We start from the raw sequence: 21,454 nt of genomic DNA, 5'->3' as shown, positions 1-21,454 counted from the left end.
GCTCAGATTTATGAGCCCTGAACCTGCATAAAACTATTTTGTTTCTGCTAGACAGTGTTGATTAAGAACAATTTCTTTATTCTCCTGGTGGGCGACAAGACAGATGTATTTAATAGCATCTTGAGACATGTTTATTAAAAATACCCTGCTTTCAACTGCTACTCTAGATAAAGACATGTCAACCCCTGAGTTACACTAAGTTCATGGCCTGCTGATGGGGAGGCAGCATGAGGGCCCAGACAGGGGGTCCCAGCCCCAGCTGAACCCTCGGAGAGTAGGGGGTCTTCCCCCAGCCAAGGCCTCAGAGAGGTGGCCTGGTGAGGATGTTCTTAGCCTGAGAAGTCCTTGTGTCCGTGTTGGGGCTGCCCCAGCCTAATTCTTTCAAGCAGGTGCCGCAAAGACAGAAAAGCAAATTGGCTTTAAATGAATACACAAGGATCAGGTTGGTTTTAATGAGGTCTTCCCAAGGCAAATGGGAAAGAACTCCCCTCAAGAACACAATCTGATTTGATTCAGACCCAGTGATGAGTTAGCAATAAACTCATGGGATGGAAGGAGGTGTCTATTGTTCACCAAATACGCCATGGAAAAGCCATTCATGGGAATCCTATTCCTCGCCTGGTAGTGAGCACATGACTCTTGTCTGCCTAGCGAAATGTGGGAAGTCTGATGGAGCTTCTGGAAAAGATTTTGCTACCAGTTAAGAGAGAAGTGCCTGAAGAGAAAGGCCCCTCCATTTTTAGTTCATCCCTTCCTTCCTTCTTGGGGTGCTGTCATATGAAAGTGTGATGGTTGGAGCTATGGCAGCCACTATGTAACCATGAGAGAAAGGCCAAAAGAATGGAAGATTCAGAACCAGAGCCCAGACATAATTGAGTGTCTGAATCAACCTTGCAACCTCCTACCTGAGATGTTGTGTATTGTGGAATAATGAAATGTCTATTATCCTAGTCATTATTAGTCAGGCATTCCTTTTTTTTTTTTTTTTTTTTTTGCTGCACCCATGGCATGTGGAAGTTCCTGGGCCAGGGATCAAACCCTCAGCCCAGCAACAACCAGAGCCACAGCAATAACAAAGGTGGATCCTTAACCTACTGAGCCACCAGGGAACTCCCTTCAAGGTTCTGTTATCAAGGTTGTGACACTGTCTTGCTACACAAGTGTGTGTTTGAGAGGCTTGGAAGACCCAACACCTGGGGCATCTCCAAGCTCCGACATCTCAAGATTTTAGGACTTTCCAGGCCCCACCCTTCTGTTGCCCAGGATTAAGTCTTGACATCATTGTTCATGCTTGACACCATTCAAGGACATTTCCATTTGAATACACATGATCAGAAATTGGAGACAAAACCCACGTTGGATGGATTTTTCACTTATAAGCCTGGTCTAGAAGGGAAAGCAGGACATTTGGTCCCTCCTAGGGTGGGATGTATAATTCTGAATCTCCCATGATGCCTAGCACACAGCAGACACCCAACATGCATCTACCTGCCTGATTAATGACAGGAAGGAACACCTGGAAGGTCTTGCCTAAGCTGAGGCCAGGTGGTTACCTATTTACCTGACCCACAAAACCAGCCCAAGGGATTCAGGGAGGGCAAAAGCCTCACATTCAGACTTTTGAAACTGTCCCCAAGTGAGGTGACAAATGCACAGGCACTGTTCAATCTCAACCATCCATGTCAAAGGTGACTGTGGTCACCCAGGCCTGCACCTCTCAGTCCCTCTCACAGACCCGGGAGCCCCACTCACCAGCTTGCCCAGCTCTGAGCCCTTCAGAAACTCGTCCACTGACGCACCCCTTCTCTTAACATCCGGGGACTCATAGCCATCCTCCTCGTCTGAGTTTGCGTACTGCCCACTGCTCCTTTCCAGGAAAACGCTCCTTTTCTCTAACTTGGAAGAGAAGAGCAGAGGTGTTAGGAAAAGCTGCAGGGGGAGGGAGCTTCCAGGCCCCGCATCTTGTCTTCTGGGCTCCATCCTTTCCTTCGCCTCCTGGGAAGGAAGCTGTGTGAATGGGACTTGGGGCAGGTGACTGGACGCGCTGGCTGGTGGGCATGTCTTCTGATGCTGCCTCTGTTGCCCTCCCCTTGGAGGCTCACCTGGGCCTGGCTCTTTTTTAAAAAAAATTATTTTTTTTGGCCTCCCGGCAGCATACAGAAATCACATCCAAGCCACAGTTGAGACCTAAGCTGCAGCGGCAGCAATGCCAAATCCTTAACCCACTGTGTGGGGCCACTGATCCCACTGCGCCACATGTGGGAATTCCAGGGCCTGGCTCTTAATGGGATCAATGAACCTTTTCTTGAAAGTGGAAGCTCAGGTGTTTGCTTTCTGTCCACACCAGAAAGACGGAGCCAGGTGTGGAGGGAGGGGTAGCTGCCCCAGGCTTTCTGGGGCTCAGTCTCTGGCTCCAGCCCACTCTTGGGGGTCCTATTTGGGGACCCCAGGATGGTGGTGGACGTGGCTGTCACCTGAGAGGGCAGAGAGCACAGGGCCCACCCACCAGCCCCTTCCTGCCCATGGGGCCTATGCTTTGTGGGAAATCGGGGTTGGGGGGCAAGGAGGGCATGGGGCCAGCTGTGAACATGAGTGTCCTGAAGCATTTCCTCTGGTCAGAGGTCACCCGTGGCTGATTAACTGTTAACAAATTGGGAGATCACGCATAAAGCCTGGCTTTCCAGGTTTTCAGCAGCGCTGAATCAATGTCATTCCCCGGGGGGTGGCCAGGCGATGGCCTGCGTCCCTCAGCTCTGACCTCTAAAGGGTCTGCATCCCTCCTGAAGTTCTTGATCTAGCCTCCAGCCCCCAGGATGCCCAGGAAGTGGGAGGAGGGATCTGCTGGCACTGCCATAGATGTCTCCCCTACATTTCAGAGGAGGCACTGCCAGGGGTCCCTGTCCTGGAGAGACCCCCTCCCCACCCCCACAAGCCTCTTTTAGGAAGATGGATCCCCAAGCTGACCCCCAGGAGGCACCTCTCAGACCCCTAGACACAGACCAGGGCCTGGTTAGTGTATTGTTCACAGCTCGTTTGCTAAGCGAAGTGGGTAGATAACCATTTCCTCTGTTTACCTGGGTCTATATTTATGGAATAAAAACACAGGTTTGTTTCTGCCAGGATCAGGCCTAAAACGCTGTGTGAGAACCAGAGACTGGCACTTGCCATCAGCCTCTACATGGATTGAATCATGAGCCACTGCAGCTGCCGACCCTCAACGCCCCCTGAAAGGAGCTCAGGGTGGAGACCAGGAGTCAGGTCCTCTGTGCTCTGGGAAAACTAGCAGAACAGATCTTCAGAGAGTTAGAGATTTTCAGAAGATACTATAAACCCAATTCTTGCATCTCCTCTTATCTAGAAAAGCACTAAAATCCTTCATGGTGAGGTCTGCTCCTGGGGACTAGCAGAAACATTCTTGAGACTAGCAGCAAACTTCTGTAAAAATGTGTGTTGGGTTGCTAATGCCCTTTACCAAAATCACATATACTGGCCTTCCCCCTACCTCTCTGGAGCAGTATCTCAGAGCTCTCTGAGATGCTGCCTCCCAGGCTACAGTCCTCATTTTGCCCCCAAAGAAAACTTAACTCTCCACTTTCAGTTTGTGCGTATTTTTTAGGTGGACAAGTCTAGGGGAAAGTGGGAGGATAAACATGACATCGTCCCTGCCAAGTCAAGGCAGCTGCCCTGGAGCTGGGTGTTGGGAGCCCTTCTCCCCCAATGTTCCATCCCAGCTGGGCTGCAGGGAACCAGCGAGGAAACCGCCCCCCGGCCTTACCCTGCTGCTCTCCGCCACCCTCTGCGCGGCCTCCCGGGCCATGGCCTTGGCGACGGAGCTGGAGACCGGGGCGCCCTGCGGCTGCGGGAGGATGCGGCTGGGCGAGGGCGACCGCCGCCCCTGCAGGCCAGGCGGCTCCAGCATGCGGCCGTGGGCCGGGGTGGGCGCCCGACCGTGCTCCCAGGCCTCGTCCGCCTTGGCGTGGGGACCCGGGTGTTCTTCTTTGGTTTCGGGGGCTCCGGCACTTGCTGATGGCTTCGGTGTGGGAGCAGTTCTCGGGTGGGGGGTTGGAGGCACCAGGAGGTCGGGGGGAATGGCAGCGACGGCAGAGTCGATGGACTCGCCCTGGGCGGAGAGGGTCCTCACGCTCACGCCCTTGGCTTCCAGGCTGCGCAGCCGCACGAGCTCCACAGCTGTGCCATCTGCAGTCGGGGAGATGATTTCCGCCACCTGCGCACAGAGAAAGCCGGCTCCCGCGCTGCCCGGCCCCAGGGCCTCTAACGCCCCCCTGCGGCCAGGGGTGCGGCCGCCGACGTCCTCCTCACACCGCACTGTGCAGCCTGGAAATCAAGACCCTCTGGGACCAGCTCCCGCCCCGCTGTTGGAGGTTTGGAGGGAACAGCACACCCCTTCTCCCCTGGCCAGGACCAAGTGAGAAACAGAAGCAGGCGCCACAGGGGAATCAGAACACTAGGCTTACCACTGCCAAAGCCTGGCGCACCAAAGGTGCTGGCAGAGGCCCAAAGGGGCTTTTTGTGGCTGTGAAGACTGACCGTGCGTGGCCTTTTCTGCAGGAGCAGGGCCTGTCTGGTGGGCTTCTTGAGGGATCAGGGAGTAGAAGGAGGGTCCTGCAGCCCATAGCGGCCACTGTCACAGAGCGAGCCCAAACACTCACATGCACCTGACATATCACCTCCCTGGGCCCTGGAGGCGAACAGGGTGGGGAGGTTGCGGGAACAGACAGAAGCTTGCTCAAGCCCCTGCCCCCCCTGCCCCCCCAAAAAAGGGAGCCGTGTCTATTTTGTGTGCTTGGAGGAGGTGGGGCCTGTGATTATGGGCTTTCCCTCCGTGGACATTAAGGACCCTGCAGTGTTAATGAGGCATTTGGATGTGACTGCCATGTCACCAAGACTCACTTTGGTGGAATCCGTTAAGCCCATCATCTTTTGAGGGGGCCCTGATGCTGTGGGCCTCAAGAAGTGACTTTTGGGGAAGAAGAACAAAAAAGGTCCAGAGCAGCAGCACAGGCAGGCACGGGGGCATGGGGGGGGGGGGCAGAGAGCATCTGGAAAGGAGGATAGGGCAAAAAAGGATGGAAGTTCTCGGTGGCCTGTAGCCGGGCCCTGGGGTTGCAGTGCAGGGGCACTTGTAAGTGCTGGGTGGATGAGACAGGGACAGTCACCCCTCACCGCGTGGATGGCCAGCAGCACTGGGTGCCAGCGCCACCTCAGCAGAAACTCACCCTCTGCCCTTTTGCATACACTCCGTAGCCGGTGACATTGGCTCCATTGGACAGCCCAGTGGCTGTCAGAGGGGGTGGTTTCCAGGAGATCTGGACGGTGCCTGGGGTGGCCCCAGCTTGGACGGTGATGTCTTGTGGGGGGGCTGGAGGACCTGGCAGGAGGGGGGGGGAACAGAGTCAGATGAGTTTTCACAGCACAGCCCTTTGGCAGGTGAGCTGATGCCATGCCCAGCTGGTGACATCTAGAAATGGGATTTTTGTCAAAGTCTGGGCAGGGGCGGGGAGGAAGAGAATTCGATGTGTGAAAGCAGAGCAGAAGGAGAACAAAAAGCTGTAGCTCCCGGATGCACTGAGGTGACCTCCTGGAAACCCCCACCCCCCAGCTCACTGGTACTCTGTCCCCAGGCCAGCCTGTGACCCAGCAGCCACAAGATCCCAGCATGTGGCAGAAGAAAGAGACCCCCCCAATCCCTCTCTCTTCTCTTCTGTGACCCCCTCTCCTCCCTCCTCCTTCCCTCCATCCCTCTTTTTATAGGACATGAGAGCAGTAAGCAAAACCACAGGTCACCTATCTTGCCATTTCGCAGAACTGGGAAGAACTAGAAGCTGGCAAGGGGTGGGTTCTGAGGAAGCCCCGCCCGCCTTTGGCTCTGCCAGTGAACTGCCCGCTTCCTTTGCGTCTGAGCCAGTTTGAATGGTGCTCACTGGGTCTCCAGAGAGAAAGTCTCAGGCTGCTACTTCAAGCAAGAAGGGGGCAGGGGTCCCATCACTGGTCATTCCCGGTAGCTTCTGGTGACAGCCCAACCGCCCATCTGCCCTGCAACCCATAGGCAGCTCTCTTTCCTCCAGGTCTGGAAAAGGCACATCTAACTTTCAGGAGGAAGGCATGAGCCTCTTTCTCTGAGACCTTGCTCAGGTCCCAGGGGATTTTTCCGCAGGGCAGCAGAGACTGTTTGCTGAGGATTTTCAACAAGCGGCTCATTCTGTTACTCACCCTGGACACTTCACATCACTTGATCCTTACAACAATCCTGGGGATTCAGGGCACCTTCATTTTGCAAAGGAGGAAATTAAGGTTTAGGGGAAGCTGCTCAGCGGGGCTCACAGCAGCTGCAAAGGCAGATGTGACACCTCCTCCATGGGCTCTCATACGGGCAACTGAACTTCCGACCAACCAGGTTTGGGAGTTAAATTCTACCCGGACAGCCCCTTCAAACATGACAGATGCTCTTCTTTATGCTCAGGGGCAAAGGTCAAGAACTGAAACCAGTCTGGGATCTTGCTGGGCACCCACTTCTACCTTGAAAGCAATCACAGCAGGGGGCTGGGGTTCTGTGGGGGGGGGAAGACTTGCGAAGCCGTGACCTGGCAGCTCCAGCCCATCCTTCCAGGAGGCCCAGAGGACGCCAGGCTGATGTCCATCACATGGGGGCACTTCGTCCAACCACACACCCACTGCTGGAACCAGGTTCGGAGGCTGCCCCTCCCCCACACTCATGACATGTCATTTCCACAGTCCAGACGTTCTTCCTTCTGAACAGACCATGAAAACAGTCTGCTATGGCCTGAATGTGTCTCCCCAAACTCGTGTGTTGAAATCCTAACTCCCGAGGTGATGGTATTAGGAAGTGGGGCCTTTGGGAGGTGATTAGGTCATGAATGGGATTTGTGCCCTTATTAAAGAGGCCCCACCAAAAATTAAAAAAAAAAAAAGAAAAAAGAATTCCAGCTGTGGCACAACAGAATCAGTGGCAGCACCAGGACGCAGGTTCGAACCCTTACGCAGTGGGTTAAAGGACCTAGCGCTACTGCGGCTGTGGCGCAGGTGCAACTGTGGCTCAGATCTAATCAATGTGCTTGGGAACTCCATGTGCTGCAGGGTAGCCAAAAAAAGAAGAAGAAGAAAAAAAAAGAGGCCCCAGAGAGCTCCCTTCCACCAGGTGAGGACACAAGGAGAAGATACATCTATGAACCAGGAAGTGGGCCTTGCCAGATACTGGGTCCTTGATCCTGGACTTCCAGCCTCCGAAGCTGTGAGAAATAAATGGCTATTGTTTATAAGCCACTCTGTTGACAGTATTTTGTTCTATCGGCCCGAGCTGAACAAGACAGACAGGAATTGGGGCTGAGGCTCTGCATCCCCTCCTGGTCCGAATTCCTCCCCCCAGCACACCTGCGCAAGCTCTGCAGGAGACTTTCCCAGCTGTCTCAGTGGGCGTGCACCTCGCCTTGCCTCAGAACCCGTGGTGCCCCGGTTTTGGTGTTTCTTGTTTCTTCATCCTCCAGCACGGACCCTAAGACCTCACAGCAGGCATCCACAGGGATTGGAACACACACACACACACACACACACACACACACACACACACACACACACACACACACACGTGGTGTGTGGGTGTTTCATGCTTCACAGTGATTTAAGGATGTTCCAGGACTGTGTGGGCTGTTTGCAGCTTCCCTTTGCTCCCCCACCCCTCCCCCTGTATGGGTATCATCCTGGTGTCCCCTCCCTTGGGGAACACCCCTGGACAATGGCTCACCTGCGGGCAACGTGGAGAACTCCACGAAGGCCTCCTTCCTCTCCCTCTGCTCCAGGGGCAGCTGCCAGGGCATCTGGTGAGGCTTGGCCAGGACCTTGACCTTATAGGCCGTGTCAGGCCTGAGGTTGAAGAGCTGGTACTTGTACCTGGCGGCCTTGACGATGTCCAGCTCCTGCTCATTGAGGAAGATGACGTGGCTGTAGTTGCTGTTGGTGGGCAGCCAGGAGAGCTCGGCAGAGACCTGCGTGATGTGGTCCACTCGCAGGTGGGAGGGGGCCACCACCACGTCCTTGCCCACCAGCAGCGTACACTGCAGCTCATCCGAGGAGCCCCGGCTGGTGACGCACTGCACAGAGACACGGTAGGTACAGGCTGCCAAGTTCAACTTCTCCACGAGTGCCTTGGTCCTGCCACCCAGCGCCAGGCTCAGGCGTGGCTCCCTGTCCACCAGCACAGTGTAGCTGCTCACGGTCCCCCAGCCCGGGGGCACCACCGGGGGCTCCCAGCCCACAATGACACTTTTGGCGAGTTGTTTGATGAGGGTGATTTTCCGAGGGTAAGGCACAATGTCTTCTCCAATGTCGTCGATGTTCACATCGAGTGTCCCCGCCCCGTTGTCAGTGAGGCCAGAGTCCGTGTGCGTTGGGGAGTGGAGGTCCAGAATGTTCTCTCCCTCCCCACCGTGGCCAGAATGGTTGATGAAATTCTGATCCTGGTCACTCCCCAGTGTGCTTGCCAATCGAGATTCATTGTCCTGGACAAAATCCACAAAGTTGGAGGGCACCAGTCCCCTCTGCCCGTCCAGGAGTTCACCTGTTGGGCACAAGGTCAGTGTTAGGGCCTGACCGTCCCAAGGGGGACCTGAGGTCCTGCAGCGGAGTCTGCATCCCACCCCTACCCCAACCCCCGCCATGGGAAGGTTCAGAAACAACAGGGTCACAGCAGATCCCTCAGCTCTTTACAGGTATCTCTCCAAGGAGTCCCCCTCCCCTGGGTCTGCACCCCCACTACTCACCATCTGCCTCCCCCACCCCCATCACTGGCTTTCTCTGCAGCGTCCCCTGCACTGCATTTATTTACCTGCATACATGTCCACAAACCTGCCCCCCCCCCGCCCCTTCCCCCACCAATTGGGATGATGTTCTGGGAAGGCAGGAACCCTTGCTCCCCACTCCTGGACAGTCCTAGCATGGACAATGGCACACAGTAGGAACTCATAAGTGTTTGTCCAGAAGATGAGCAACGTGGAAAATATGTGGGTTTGAAGGTGAAAAAAAATTTACACACCTCACTCTGATTTTTTTTCCTTTGGACCTGTAGCATATGGAAGTTCCCAGGCTAGGCATCAAATCAGAGCTGCAGCTGCCAGCCTATACCACAGCCACAGCAACGAGGGATCTGAAGCTGCATCTGTGACCAACACCAAAGCTGGTAGCAATGCCAGATCCTTAACCCACTGAGCAAGGCCAGGGATTGAACCCACGTCCTCATGGACAATACATTGGGTTCTTAACCCACTGAGCCACATGAGAACTCCTATTTTTTTCCCTTTTTTCTTTTTTAAGGCCATATCTTACTCTGATTTTTGATTGGGTAATCGCACCTACGGGAATTAAAAGGTGACTTTTTACCCCTAGCAGAGCACCGTCTCCATCTTAGTGAAATTCCTGATATATGTCCATTTGGTGTGAAACAGAGATGATCAGTTTGGTGCCAGAACCACCTGGGGGCTGCATGGCCAAAAAATGCCACCAAACGGCTCTGAGCAGTCACAGTGGAGGCAGGGGGCCCCCTTTTGACTTCATGAAATGGTCTAATTCCTGTGTGTCCTCTTTATTCATGGGGCTTGAAAGCCTGCTCACAGAAGATGCCTGAAAAACTGGAAAGTATTCTGAGAGGCTTCAAAGATTATGTACGGGGTTTGTGTAATCCCTCAGCAGCAGCAGGAAAGGACAGTTCCCCCCTATTCATGGCAGGTGACTGCAGAGATAGGCCTTGACGGGGGGTGGGGGTGGGGGGTGTCCAGGGTCCCAGGAGACTGGGAAGTGCAGAAGGAACAGTTGGGTCTGCTCCCGGTAGACTCCTGCCTCAGGGGATGTGTGACAGGCCCAGCAGAGGGATGCTGACCACTGGATCAATCCTGATTCTCAGGAAACCAGTGAAGGTCCAGTTCTGCTCCTGTCCCCACCTGGACGGCGGTGGGTCTTGGGAGGTCAGTCCTTGCCTTCAAGTTGTTCTAAAACATAGCCTGAGGAGTTCCCATTGTGGCTCAGCAAGTTAAGAACCCAACATGAGGATGCGGGTTCGATCCCTGGCCTCACTCAGTGGGTGAAGGATCTGGCATTGCCGTGAGCTGTGGTGTAGGTTGCAGATGTCGCTTGGATCTCGTATGGCTGTGGTGTAGGCCAGCAGCTGGAGTTCCGATTGGACCCCTAGCTTGGGAACTTCCACATGCCGCAGATGCACTAAAAAGAAAAAAATATGTTTGTTAAAAATCAATTTGTTTCCAGCTGACTTTTAGAGGTAATGATCATTGTTCCATATCTCAAAAGTATTGCATTTAGAAATCAGTTGTGTGATAATGCCTTGGTATATCTGTCTTTTCTCAAGTTGTTGTTTTTTTGTTTGTTTTTTCTTTATAGCTCAGCTTTTATTCCTTCATGTTCAGGCTTTCTTCCCAGAAATCTCTTTAGACCTAGCCAATCTTCTACTTGTAATTAACCAATTATCACTACTTGTTTCTCATGTATTTTAAAATACCCAGTAATCTATGCTTTAATAAAATTTTTCTTTGGTGTAACAGGGGAAAAATGTTAACAACAGGGGCTGAAGATCAATGGGATGGCTGTGAACCAGGTGAAGTCACCTACAATGGGCCCGGCCCGGGCCCTGGCACGGAGGAGGTCACTTGAGAGTCCCCTGGGGTGCTGGGCAGTGACATGGACTGGGAGGAGAGACCCTGGTCCCTCGACCCCACATGTTTACAGGAGCAGCCGGGAAAGCTCTGTGGACGTGAATGGGAGAGGGTACCCCACCCTGCAACCCCCAGTGTCAGAGGGCCTCTTGGGATTACAAACAGGAAACCCTCCTCGGCCCCCCAAAGGGGAGCACCTGTCAACTGCAGAGGGCGGGAGGGTCAGAGGCTGGGGCACCCGGGGGTAATGGGGACCCCGCCCTGGAGGGCCGTGTGCGCGCACCGCCCACCGCGCTCGCCCAGACCTTCATAGAAGCCGTCCTCATCCATGTCCCCGTAGACATAGAGGTACTTCCCCGCCGTGAGGGGCAGCTCAGCCTCCGGGTTCTCATTCGGCCCGTCGAAGGGGTTGTAACTAGAGGGAGGAACAAAACTCACTCAGCGGACACCGGAGATGGATGGCGACTGAGCCCCTCCCCCTGTCCCTGGTAGAGTGTGGAGCCTTTTATCTGCTGTTCCCAGGACATTTTAGACCCACACCACGATGGTCCCCTGCTAGAGTCCTCTGTGCACCGAAAACTCAGGCCGTCCATGGCTGCATCATGCAGATTTAGAACTAAAAGATAATTCTAGAACCACCGTTGTACACTCAGAGTCCTTTGAAACAGATTATTATTTGATTCCAAATCATAGTTTTAAATACCCAAATCAATAAGCTAATTAAAAATAATTAACCGTAATTAAAAAATAATTAACCCGGGGAGTTCCCTTTGTGGTTCGGCAGAAAAGAATCCAACTAGTATCCATGACGACATTGGCCTCCACATGGGTCTTGATTCTCTGAATTCGAACAACAGTTAATGTGTTTCTTTTTCTTTCTATGACTTACCACACCCGACTTTATATTTGGATTTTGGAGGAAAGGATGAGCTGAATTAGAATAAAGCCCAACCAGACTTCCCATTGTGGTTCGGCAGTAATGAACTCAACTAGTATCCGAGATGATGTGGGTTTGATCTCTGGCCTTGCTCAGTTGTTTAAGGATCTGGAGTCTCCATGAGCTGTGGTGTAGGTCACAGAAGCGGCTCGGATCCCATGTTGCTGTGGCTGTGGTGTAGGCTGGCAGCTTTAGCTCCAATTCAACCCCTACCCGGGGAACTTCCATATGCCATGAGTGCAGCCCTAAAAATTAAAAAAAAAAAAAATTAACCCTGGAACATTTCAGTATATTTTATCAAGAGAAAGTAGGATCATGTGACATACACTATGTAGTCATCTGCTTGTTTTTATACTTTCCAGTATGGCAGGATTATCCTTCCACCTCATAAAATACTCTAACCTGTCCTTTTTAATGGTTGCATTATATTCTACTGAAGAAATTAACTTTTTTTATTTCACTCATTTCCTGTATTGGGCATTGATATGGCTTCTCACTTTTGGCTGATACAATCAGTGCTGCATCAAATAGTCTCATCAACATATCTTTGCACACTTTCTTCCTAAAGATAAATCCCTAGAGAGTCTATTTACTCAAGGCAGTGCATATTTTTCAGGTCTTGGGTTCATACAGCCAAAACATCCTGGAAAATAGATGCATGTTTTATCTCCCCTACCTCCACCAAAAGTGTATAACGCCCTACCTTCTCAAGTCCTCCAAACAGTGGAATGAACATTTTTTAAAAGTCATGTCCAACTTGCAAATAAAACATGTATGAGGAGTTTCTGTCATGGCTCAGTGGTAACGAACCCAACTGGTATCCATGAGGACTCAGGTTCCATCCCTGGCCTCACTCAGTGGGTTAAGGATCTGGCACTGCCATGAGCTGTGGTGTAGGTTGCAGACGCCGCAGAGATCCCTAGTTGCTATGGCTGTGGTGTAAGCCAGGCAGCTGTAGCTCCAATTCGATCCCTAGCCTGAGAACTTCCATATGCCTCAGGTGTGGCCCTAAGAAGCAAAAAAAAGTGTGAGATGAATTTTTGATTTTCTAATTAAAAGTTTCAGTAATTTAAAATAACAGGAAAGGCCTCAACTGGAAAATAAAACTGACATTACTGATTGTGGGAGATGATGTGTCAACAAAAAGAACAGCGTGTCACTCACTGTCCTGTTACACAAAGAGTGAAGCTGAAGCCCTCACGACAGCGTGCCCTGCAGGGAATTCCGGGTGGAGAAAACATGAGGAGGTGAATGCTTGGATAAGATGCACATCTAAGCAAAAATTCCAATGACCCCAAATTCTTGCCTCTTCCCCTACATAGAAAAGCACTAAAATCACTAACTTGAGAAAAGTGTTCTTTATGATTAAAAAAATTTTTTTTCTTTTTAGAGCTAAGCCTGTAGCACATGGAAGTTCCCAGGCTAGGGGCTGAATGGAGCTGCAGCTGCCAGCCTACACCACAGCCACAGCAATGTGGGATCCTCAAGCCACTGAGTGAGGCCAGGGATAGAACTGGCATCCTCATGGATACTAGTCACGTTGTTACCACTGAGCCACTATGGGAACTCCAGGAGTAATTTTTAATGCTTGACTGCATGTATTTCCCAGCCCTCAAATTCATTTACGTTCTGCTCCTCTTCTGCCTCTTCAGAGCAGTTCACTCAGAGCTACAGGGGGTGGGGGGAATATCCCCCAAGCCAGAGTCCTCTGTAAGTTCCCCAAATAGAACATGACTCACAGGTTTTATGTTGTGCATTTTTCTTCAGTCCACAATAGCCGTGCCCCATGAACTGATAACAACTAAGTGACAATGAGTCATAGGCCAATAGCACCGTGAGTTACCAGCACTTTTCTCTACGTGTTTTATTTGATCCCCATTAAGCTCAGTAAGGAAAGCAGGAAAGACATCAGGACTACCAATTTTCATGGCCAACCAAAGTGCACTGACTTGTCCCAGGTCACAAGCTCACTGAGCAGTCGGGCGGGACCAAAATGAAGGCCCCCTGGACCTCGTTCTGGGAGGGTCCAACCACACAGGACGCTTTGTCTCTCACTGTCCCAGTCCAGAGGTTCCAGGAATGTCACCCGGACACTGACGGTTTTACTAACTCTGTAACTGCCAGGGCCATTTGCATCAGGAAGGGACCCAAGGGGGCGGACTGAAGCAGAAACTTGTCCTGGCAGAGGGAAAGGCCAGTGCAAAGGCTCGGGGGCAGGGAGCAGGGTCCCTTCAGGGAGCAGAGAGGCTAGCCAGCTGGAGAAAGATGGGTAAAAATAGGAGGTTGGGGGATTGGCCAGACCAGTGTGGATTTAATCTCTAACGAGTATCAGGAAGGAGTTTAAGTAGGGAGTGGCGGGATCACCTTTACATTTCACAAAGGGGTCTCTTTGGGGCTGTGTGAAGGGGAGGGGGCTGGGAGTGGGGAACGATGGGGGAGGATGGGGGAATGGCGGGGGGGCGGTGGGAGGCAGCTAGCAGATACATTAGAGCTGGACAAGGGAGTGGCTTTAGGGGTGATGCGGCGGGGCGGGGGTGTGGTGTGCTGGTATGAGGGTGGGGGAACAGAGTCCTGGAGGACGCAAAGCATCCTGAGCTCAGGATACGCAGATGCGGATACGGTTACCCAGCAGGGGTCAGCGGGATGCAAGGAGGCTGGAGGCCTCTGACTAGGCGCAGAGAGCTTGCACCTACGTGTGGCTGGAGACAGAATGCAGATGAGGAGGTCACCCAAGGGGACGGGATGGAGCGAGGGGACAGGGGACTGCGGCACAGATTCATTTCACTCTTAGGAAGACAGGTCTCAGCTGGTGAAAAGAGGGTAGAAGAGGTTGGAAGAGGCCAAGGGTGGGAAGAAAACCGTGAGCGATAAGGACTTGCGTGGAGGACGGAGTAAATGACCACGAGGGGGATGGATACACAAAGCATGTTCTCTGCGTCCTGTGCTGTTATTTGAGTATGAAAGAGAACTGAGATGCTGCGGGGCCTGAGCCTTAGGGCCTCTGTGCAGACTGGGAGGAACCATGGCAACCGAAAGCTCAGGGGTTGTTTGGGGCTGGGGACCAAGAGGATGGGCCTGAAGCCCACGAGGGCTGGGGGTGCTGGCGAAAGGATGGATGTGTTCTCAACTTGACAGTGGGAATGGTGGCAGGCACTGCGAATTGCACGCTGTAAACAGGGGAGAGGGGGTTTGTAAGGTATGGGACGTATTTCAGTAAAGCCTTTTTTTTTTTTTTTTAAAGGATGTGTGGAGTTCCCTCGTGGCTCAGCAGGTTAAGGATCTGGCTTTGTCACTGCTGTGGCTCAGGTTACTGGTGTGGCACGGGTTCTATCCCTGGCAGGAGAATTTACGTATGCTCCAGGTGTAGCCAAAAATAAATAAGTAAATAAATAAAAAGAAAATAATTTTTTAAAAAAAGGATGTGGGAAGCCTGTGTCTGCTGCCTGCTGGACTTTCATCAGGAGTTCCCCCCGGAGCCTCAATGAGGGTCGTCTAGCTGTTGGGGGCGGGGAGGTGGGGGGAGCCTGGGCTGAGGAGGCAGCATCCTGAGCAGAGAGGGGAGGAGAAAAGTTTGGGGGCTGCCACGTGGAACAAGGCTTCTCCTGTTTCAAGCCTGGGGAAACTTCCAAGCAGGTTGCTGAATAAAGACAGTGATTAGTCCCAGGGGGAAACACCCTGCAACTTGCCTTTCCTGGGAGCCACTCCTCCGGGGGAACCAAAGGGTATTTAGGGAACTCCGAGGTGCACACTCTCTCTGGAACTTTTCTCTGTGCTATTCACAACGCAGTTTGATTTGTTTGGGGGTGGGGTAGGTGGTAAAAACACAGGCATAAAACCATCACCAGGAAAATGCAGAGGGCACCAACAGAGGACGGAGAGGGAGATCACGGAGCACCCTGGCGGGAGCTGGCAACTACAATGCAAAAAATAAATTGGTCGGCCTGTCTTGCCTTCTCTGGTTTCTGTGAATCCAGTCTATGGGTGCCTGAGCTCTTGGACACCTTTCCCCGAATAAGACCTCTCCTTCCCAGGAAAGCTGAGGGAGGGTGAGCCCCGCAGTGGGTGGCCAAGGCACGTGGCACAGAGCAGCCTCAAGAGACTGGGCTCAGGGCTGGGAAGGTGCAACTGGCAAGGGAAACACACGTGGAAGCCAGCTCCCCATCTCTGCAATGGCCCCATCTTCCAATCTCACATGGAGGGCTCTGTCTGAACAGCTGTGATTACCACTGTTCCACACTCAGAAAGAACCACTGACCCATCAGACACTGGGTAGGGCTAGGCCCTCCTTCCCTGGCTAGACTGCTGTCCTCAAAGCCCTCCCCAGAGCTGTGGCAATGTTCCCATGGACCCTGTGAAGGATGCTAGTCGGGGCAGCCAGCATTCAGATGGGGGGGTGGTCCTCAGGGGCTGGCTGGCATCCTCAACAAGGGTCCCGAGCCCAGGGCGGCTACTCCACGTGCTTTTATCAGCTGAATGTCAGAGATGGGATTGCATTGATGAAATTAGTGGATTACTCATCAGCAAAAAATAATCCACCAATCGGCAGAATAGTTATTGGAAATGATTCTCATTGGAGAAAGCAAAAGGCACTGAAAATATATGGATCGGCTAAAATTAAGGTGCCCACCCCCCACCCACCCCAGCCACCTCTGCAGAAACAGTTTAGGATCTAATGAGATCTCATTAGATCCTAAACTGTTCACGGCTCTTGAGGTTTGATTTCTAAACACTTCTGTGCACAGCCTGGTAAAGGGGATTCTGGTTGCCAGGATGCCAACTTAGAGGGCAGTGGTGTCCGCCTGCAAAACACCACCCTGCGTGCCCCAGCCACCCTGTGTCGCTGGAGCATCTCGAGGGACAACATGCTGGGTCTTCACAGAGTGTAAAGCACAGGAGGTGTGAATGTTGCGTGCCTGCTTTTTGTGACTGATTCATCAGCGTCTGTATATGTGGCAGACTTTGGGCAGAGACTTGATTCATTCTCACAGGCATGGAAGTTGGGGGAAGGCTAATCATCACCCATCTCAAAGTTTTTTGGCGGTTGTGGGGAGCCAAGAAGATACAAGAAGCCGAGGAAGGGAGCTTGCCTGAACGGTACAGTTCCGAGGGCAGTCTCCTAATCAGAAAAAGAGGCCTGCCTGAACGGTGCAGTTTCGAGGACAAGCTCCTAATCAGGAAAAGGGGCCTGTCTGAACGGTGCAATTCTGAGGGCAGGTTCCTAAACAAGGGGATGCCTGCCTGTACGGCACAATTCCGAGGACAGGCCCCAGAAGACAGTAAGGCTCGCCTGCTGACATAGGTGGAAAACTAAATTTCCCAGGAAATAATTTCCATCTTGTGTTGCTGAGTGGGGATTGTTCCATGGATAACTTAGTCTTTTCTGTTATTCACTTGCTATTCAGTTTTCTCAGTCTTTCCTGATTATTTACTTATTATTCTTATTTCCCATTCTTATTGTCCTGTGGTGATTTGTGACTTAACAAAATTACAACAATAATATAATAAAAATTTCATCCTGAAGGACTTTTCCCCTATTTTAATCCAACTTAGTTAAAACATAGTGTCTATCTATTAACTAGTTATATAGTAAACTTCAGAGTTAGGATTTTAATGAGGTCCACAGAAGTTAGCCATATATTATCCAAAAAACCTAGCTGTGAGTTTTGTCTTTGATTTTAAAAGCTTTTAAGTGATAGCTAGTTTAGTTAAGTTGGTTTATATTTACTTACACTATCTCCCTGCCATAACGCTTTGAAGATAAGCACCAGTCTACAAACAAGGTTTGTGAATGCCAAATTCTTGTGTCTGTGAACTTTTCAAATTGTAAAGACTGGCTGGCCATGGGATGATTTGTACTGTCTCCTCCTTTCCACACGATGTATGGTACCTAATTGCCCTTAAATTGTACTCTCTAAGTTTAGTTAAGATAGAGATCTTAAAACAAGATCTATTGTACCTAACTGCCCCTAAATTGTACCCACTAAGTTTAGTTAAAACAAAGATCTTAAAACATGATGTATAGCTGCTATACCACATAATATTTAACCAATGTACTTTTAACACTGTGATGTAATCTGTAGCAAAAAGCTGTCTATATAATCAACCACTTATGCCAATAAAAATTTGAGCAGTCCAGCGCCCTGAAAGAAGGGACAAAGAGGCTGTCTCCGTAATTGTACATTCGCTGACGCCGCATCCCTCTCCGATCGGGAAGTGCACACTCCCTGGCCGCTGGAGCTGGCCTCCGACAGGTGGTGACCACAAGGAGGGTGGTGTGTGGCCAGACGGGCCCCCGTTAACTGTCAGAGGACACAGACACATGGGTCCTGCCAGAAGAGATCAGCTCGCGGCTGTACCAGCTGCGTGGTCTGGCCCAGGCACTGGTCAGAGAGTGAGGATGCTGGAAAAGCACCAAGCAGCAGGTTCTGGAAAAGGGTGGCCCACTTTGAGTTTCAGCTTGCTGCCTGATGTGGGGTGAATTGGGTCCCCCAAAGAAGTGTTCATGTCCTAATTCCTGACCCCTGTGGAGGTGACCTTGTTTCCAAATAGGGTCTTTCAAGTGTGATCAAGTTGAGATGGTGTCATACTTGACTTGAGGTGGGCCCTAATCCAAGTATAGGGGTCTTTATAAAAAGGAGAGGGATTGATTTCCTACTGTGGTACAGTGGCTTAAGGATCTGGCATTGGCACAGCTGTAGCATAGGTCAAAGCTGCAGCTCGGATTTGATCCCTGGGCTGGGAACTTCCATATGCCATGGGGGCAGCCTTAACCTTAACATGCTGAGCAAGGCCAGGGAGCAAACCTGCATCCTCATGGATACTTGTCAGGTTCACAACAGGAACTCCTAAAATTTTTTTTAATTCTTTAATTTTTTTTTTTTTTGGCTGTGCTGTGCTGTGGCTTGATGTGAGATCTCTGTTCCCAGACCAGGGATTGAACCCTGGGCCACAGGGGTGAAAGCAGTGAATTCTAACCATCAGGCCACCAGGGAACTCCCATCATTTTAAAATTTTGGGGTGGTGATGGTGGATTTCTGTTGTTTTAAGCCACCTGGTTGTGGTAGTTTTTCACGGTGGCCGTGGGAAACTAACACACTATCCAAACTCATTCTATCAAAACAAACGTTTGCCATCCTCCAAAGCCTGGCAGAGCTTCCCACCTTCTCTTGGTGCCCAGGAAGGGACCCCTCGGCTCACGATGCATTCCCACACCCATCACCTCACCTGCCCTGGGGCCTCCCACACTCATGGGTCTTCAGAGGGTGCAGAGAGGTCAGTACTCTTACCTATAACGGGCAACACACAAGTGGACCTTCCCAGAATATCTCTGCTTGGAGGTATTGGAATTCCGTTCATTATCCATCTATTAAAGACACAAGGGATCTCCAGGTTATTGAAGCTGTAGACTTCACGTATCATGCTGAAAACACACAGGAACTCCCTTCCATGGTCCCCATGGGCTTTTCAGCCTCAGATGGCAGAACCCTCATAAGACGCTACCACATCCTCATTCTCTGTCTTGGGCATGACCCAGAGTGGGGGGCAGGTCCCTCATTTGGGCTCCTTGGCCCTACAGAAGACATTATTAAAGAACTCATCTCCCAAAATACTGGATGATACCATTTATATGTGGAATCTTAACAATAATACAAATGAATGTATGTATATACAAAACAGAAACAGACTCACAGACAGAGAAAACAAACTTCTGGTTTCCAAAGGGGGAGGGATGAGAGAGGGATAAATTAGTGATGTGGGATTAATAGATACACACTACTCTCACAAAAGAGATAAGCAACAAGAATCTATTGTACGGCACAGGGAATCATAGCCACTACCTTGTAGTAATCTATAATCGAGTATCATCTACAAAAATACTGAATCACTATGCTCTACACCTGAAACTAATAAAATATTGTAAATCAACTATATGTTAATATAAACAAACAAAAGCTACTTTAAAAAAAAAAGACCTCATCTCCCCACACCCAGATTGGACTCAAATGAGGTGAGGACCTTGCCACCACCCCATGTAATTTAAGGCCTGAGACGGTCACTGTCCCAGACCCTGCTAGGCTCCTTGGAGGACAAAGTTAGGCAATGATTTGTGCCCTCAGCTTGCAAGGGCTCAGCTACATGTGGATGGTAGCCAGTGCTCCTGGGGAATCCTGCATGGAAATGACACCAGCTTCTTCCTCATGATCCTCCCAACCCTGCTCCTCTTTGCTGACCTGAGTCTGCAGAGCATGAAGACGCTGCCTACAGATGTTTCCTTACACCTGCTACAACCATCTTGGGGTCAGGGGAGGGAAGGAGAGGGCACTGGGCATTTTTTTCCTCCCAGGACAGGGTAGGAGTGACCTTGAGCCTTTGTGTGCATCCCCCTCCCCAGAAGAAGGTCAGGACTCCAGACTGGTCCCTCCTCCTAACACACCCCCAAACTCCGTGGAAGTCAGACCACCTCACTTCCCATCTTAGGGCCTTTCAGTGGCTTCCCCCTGGACTTGGACAAAAAATCAGGAGCTTCCCTGTGGCCTCAATTCACCTCCTCACCTCCCAGCTCCTCTGCAGTCTAAGTGGCTTCCCTGGGTCCCTTTTCTCATGAATGGCCCCTGGCTATTCTGAGGAGGGATGCCCTCTGCCTCATCCTTCTGGTTCATGACACTAACTGTTACCTGACTTTTAGGTGTTGACCTGTTTGTGGTCATTCTGCCCCATAAAAGCAGGGCCCCCCTGTCTGTGCATGCAGGGCCCTCACACCTCAGCACAAGGTCATGGAAGATGGGTAAATGGGAGCAAAGGGATGAGGGCAGGAAAAGGAGGAAGAGGAGGGAGACACGGAAGAAAGAGTAGGAGGGAGGGCTGCCAACATCCACGGCCTGCTTCACAGTGCAGCGGGCCAGCTGTCTCCACAGGGCAGGACTCACGTCTGATTCAAATCTGCATCTTGGGCCACCAGATCTTGACAGAAAGGTGGGCTTGACGGACAGAGACTCCGGCTTGTCACCCGGGAGTGGGAGGGGCCGGATATATTCACCAATCACAGCTCGGCTTCCAATGGAGCTTTCCTGACCTGGACAGGATATTGGAGCAATTTGAAGAAAAACACAGAGGAAGTCATAAAAGCATGGTGGACATTTGCCTTCCCCCTGTATCTTTCCAGAGCTTTGGTATCAGCCTTTGACTTTCACTTCGGGATCCACCCATCCCCCATGATTAATCTACATAGAAAGGTCTGACCCCATCCCCCACCCCGCTCTGGACCGTCCTTCTGGCAGAGTCCACTTCTGTTGCGTGAAGATGGGGGTGCTGCCCACGAGATGGGAAAGATCAGTCAGAGAGAACTTAGTGGAGTCATGGGCAAAGAAGCTCTCCTTTTTCCTGGGCTTAAAATTGAGAGGAAATGAAAAATGATACAAAAGAACTTATTCACAAAATGGAAACAGTCTCAAAGATTTTGGAACCAAAATATGGTTACTGAAGGGGAAACATGGGTGGGGGCAGGGAGGGATTGGGAGGTTGGGATTGGCATATACACGCTACTATATACAGAAAATCAATCAGTAACAAGGACCTACTCTTATAGCTTAGGGAAATCTATTCAATACAATGTGATAGCCTATATGGGGAAAGAATCTGAAAAAGAATGGAGGTACATGTATATGCATGGCTGATTCATTTGGCTGTACACCTGAAACTAACACAACATTGTAAGTAAGCTAACACTCCAATAACGTTTATTTTTTTTAAATTGTTGGAGTTCTCATCGTGGCACAGCAGAAACGAATCTGACTAGGAAGCATGAGGTTGTGGGTTCGATCCC

The 21,454-nt window shown here is 51.2% G+C and overlaps 1 protein-coding gene across 13 annotated transcripts in view; it reads right to left on the bottom strand.

The window, feature by feature from the left end:
• Window positions 1-21,454, bottom strand: part of RIMBP2 (RIMS binding protein 2) — a 327,445-nt gene that overhangs the window by 24,727 nt on the left and 281,264 nt on the right. For all 13 annotated transcript variants that reach the window (XM_021074265.1, XM_021074266.1, XM_021074263.1 and 10 more), the window contains 7 exons: window positions 20,559-20,704; window positions 18,918-18,994; window positions 11,000-11,109; window positions 7,781-8,593; window positions 5,238-5,389; window positions 3,776-4,225; window positions 1,753-1,896 (listed from right to left, as the gene is read on the bottom strand). In XM_021074265.1, coding sequence (XP_020929924.1) covers window positions 1,753-1,896; window positions 3,776-4,225; window positions 5,238-5,389; window positions 7,781-8,593; window positions 11,000-11,109; window positions 18,918-18,994; window positions 20,559-20,704 — 1,892 coding nt within the window. The remainder of the gene's footprint in view (window positions 1-1,752; window positions 1,897-3,775; window positions 4,226-5,237; window positions 5,390-7,780; window positions 8,594-10,999; window positions 11,110-18,917; window positions 18,995-20,558; window positions 20,705-21,454) is intronic.

Source organism: Sus scrofa, chromosome 14, assembly GCF_000003025.6.
Source record: "Sus scrofa isolate TJ Tabasco breed Duroc chromosome 14, Sscrofa11.1, whole genome shotgun sequence".
NCBI lineage: Eukaryota > Metazoa > Chordata > Mammalia > Artiodactyla > Suidae > Sus > Sus scrofa.
Note: the sequence above shows the minus strand (reverse complement) of the source record. Positions and strands in the feature narration are given on the sequence as shown.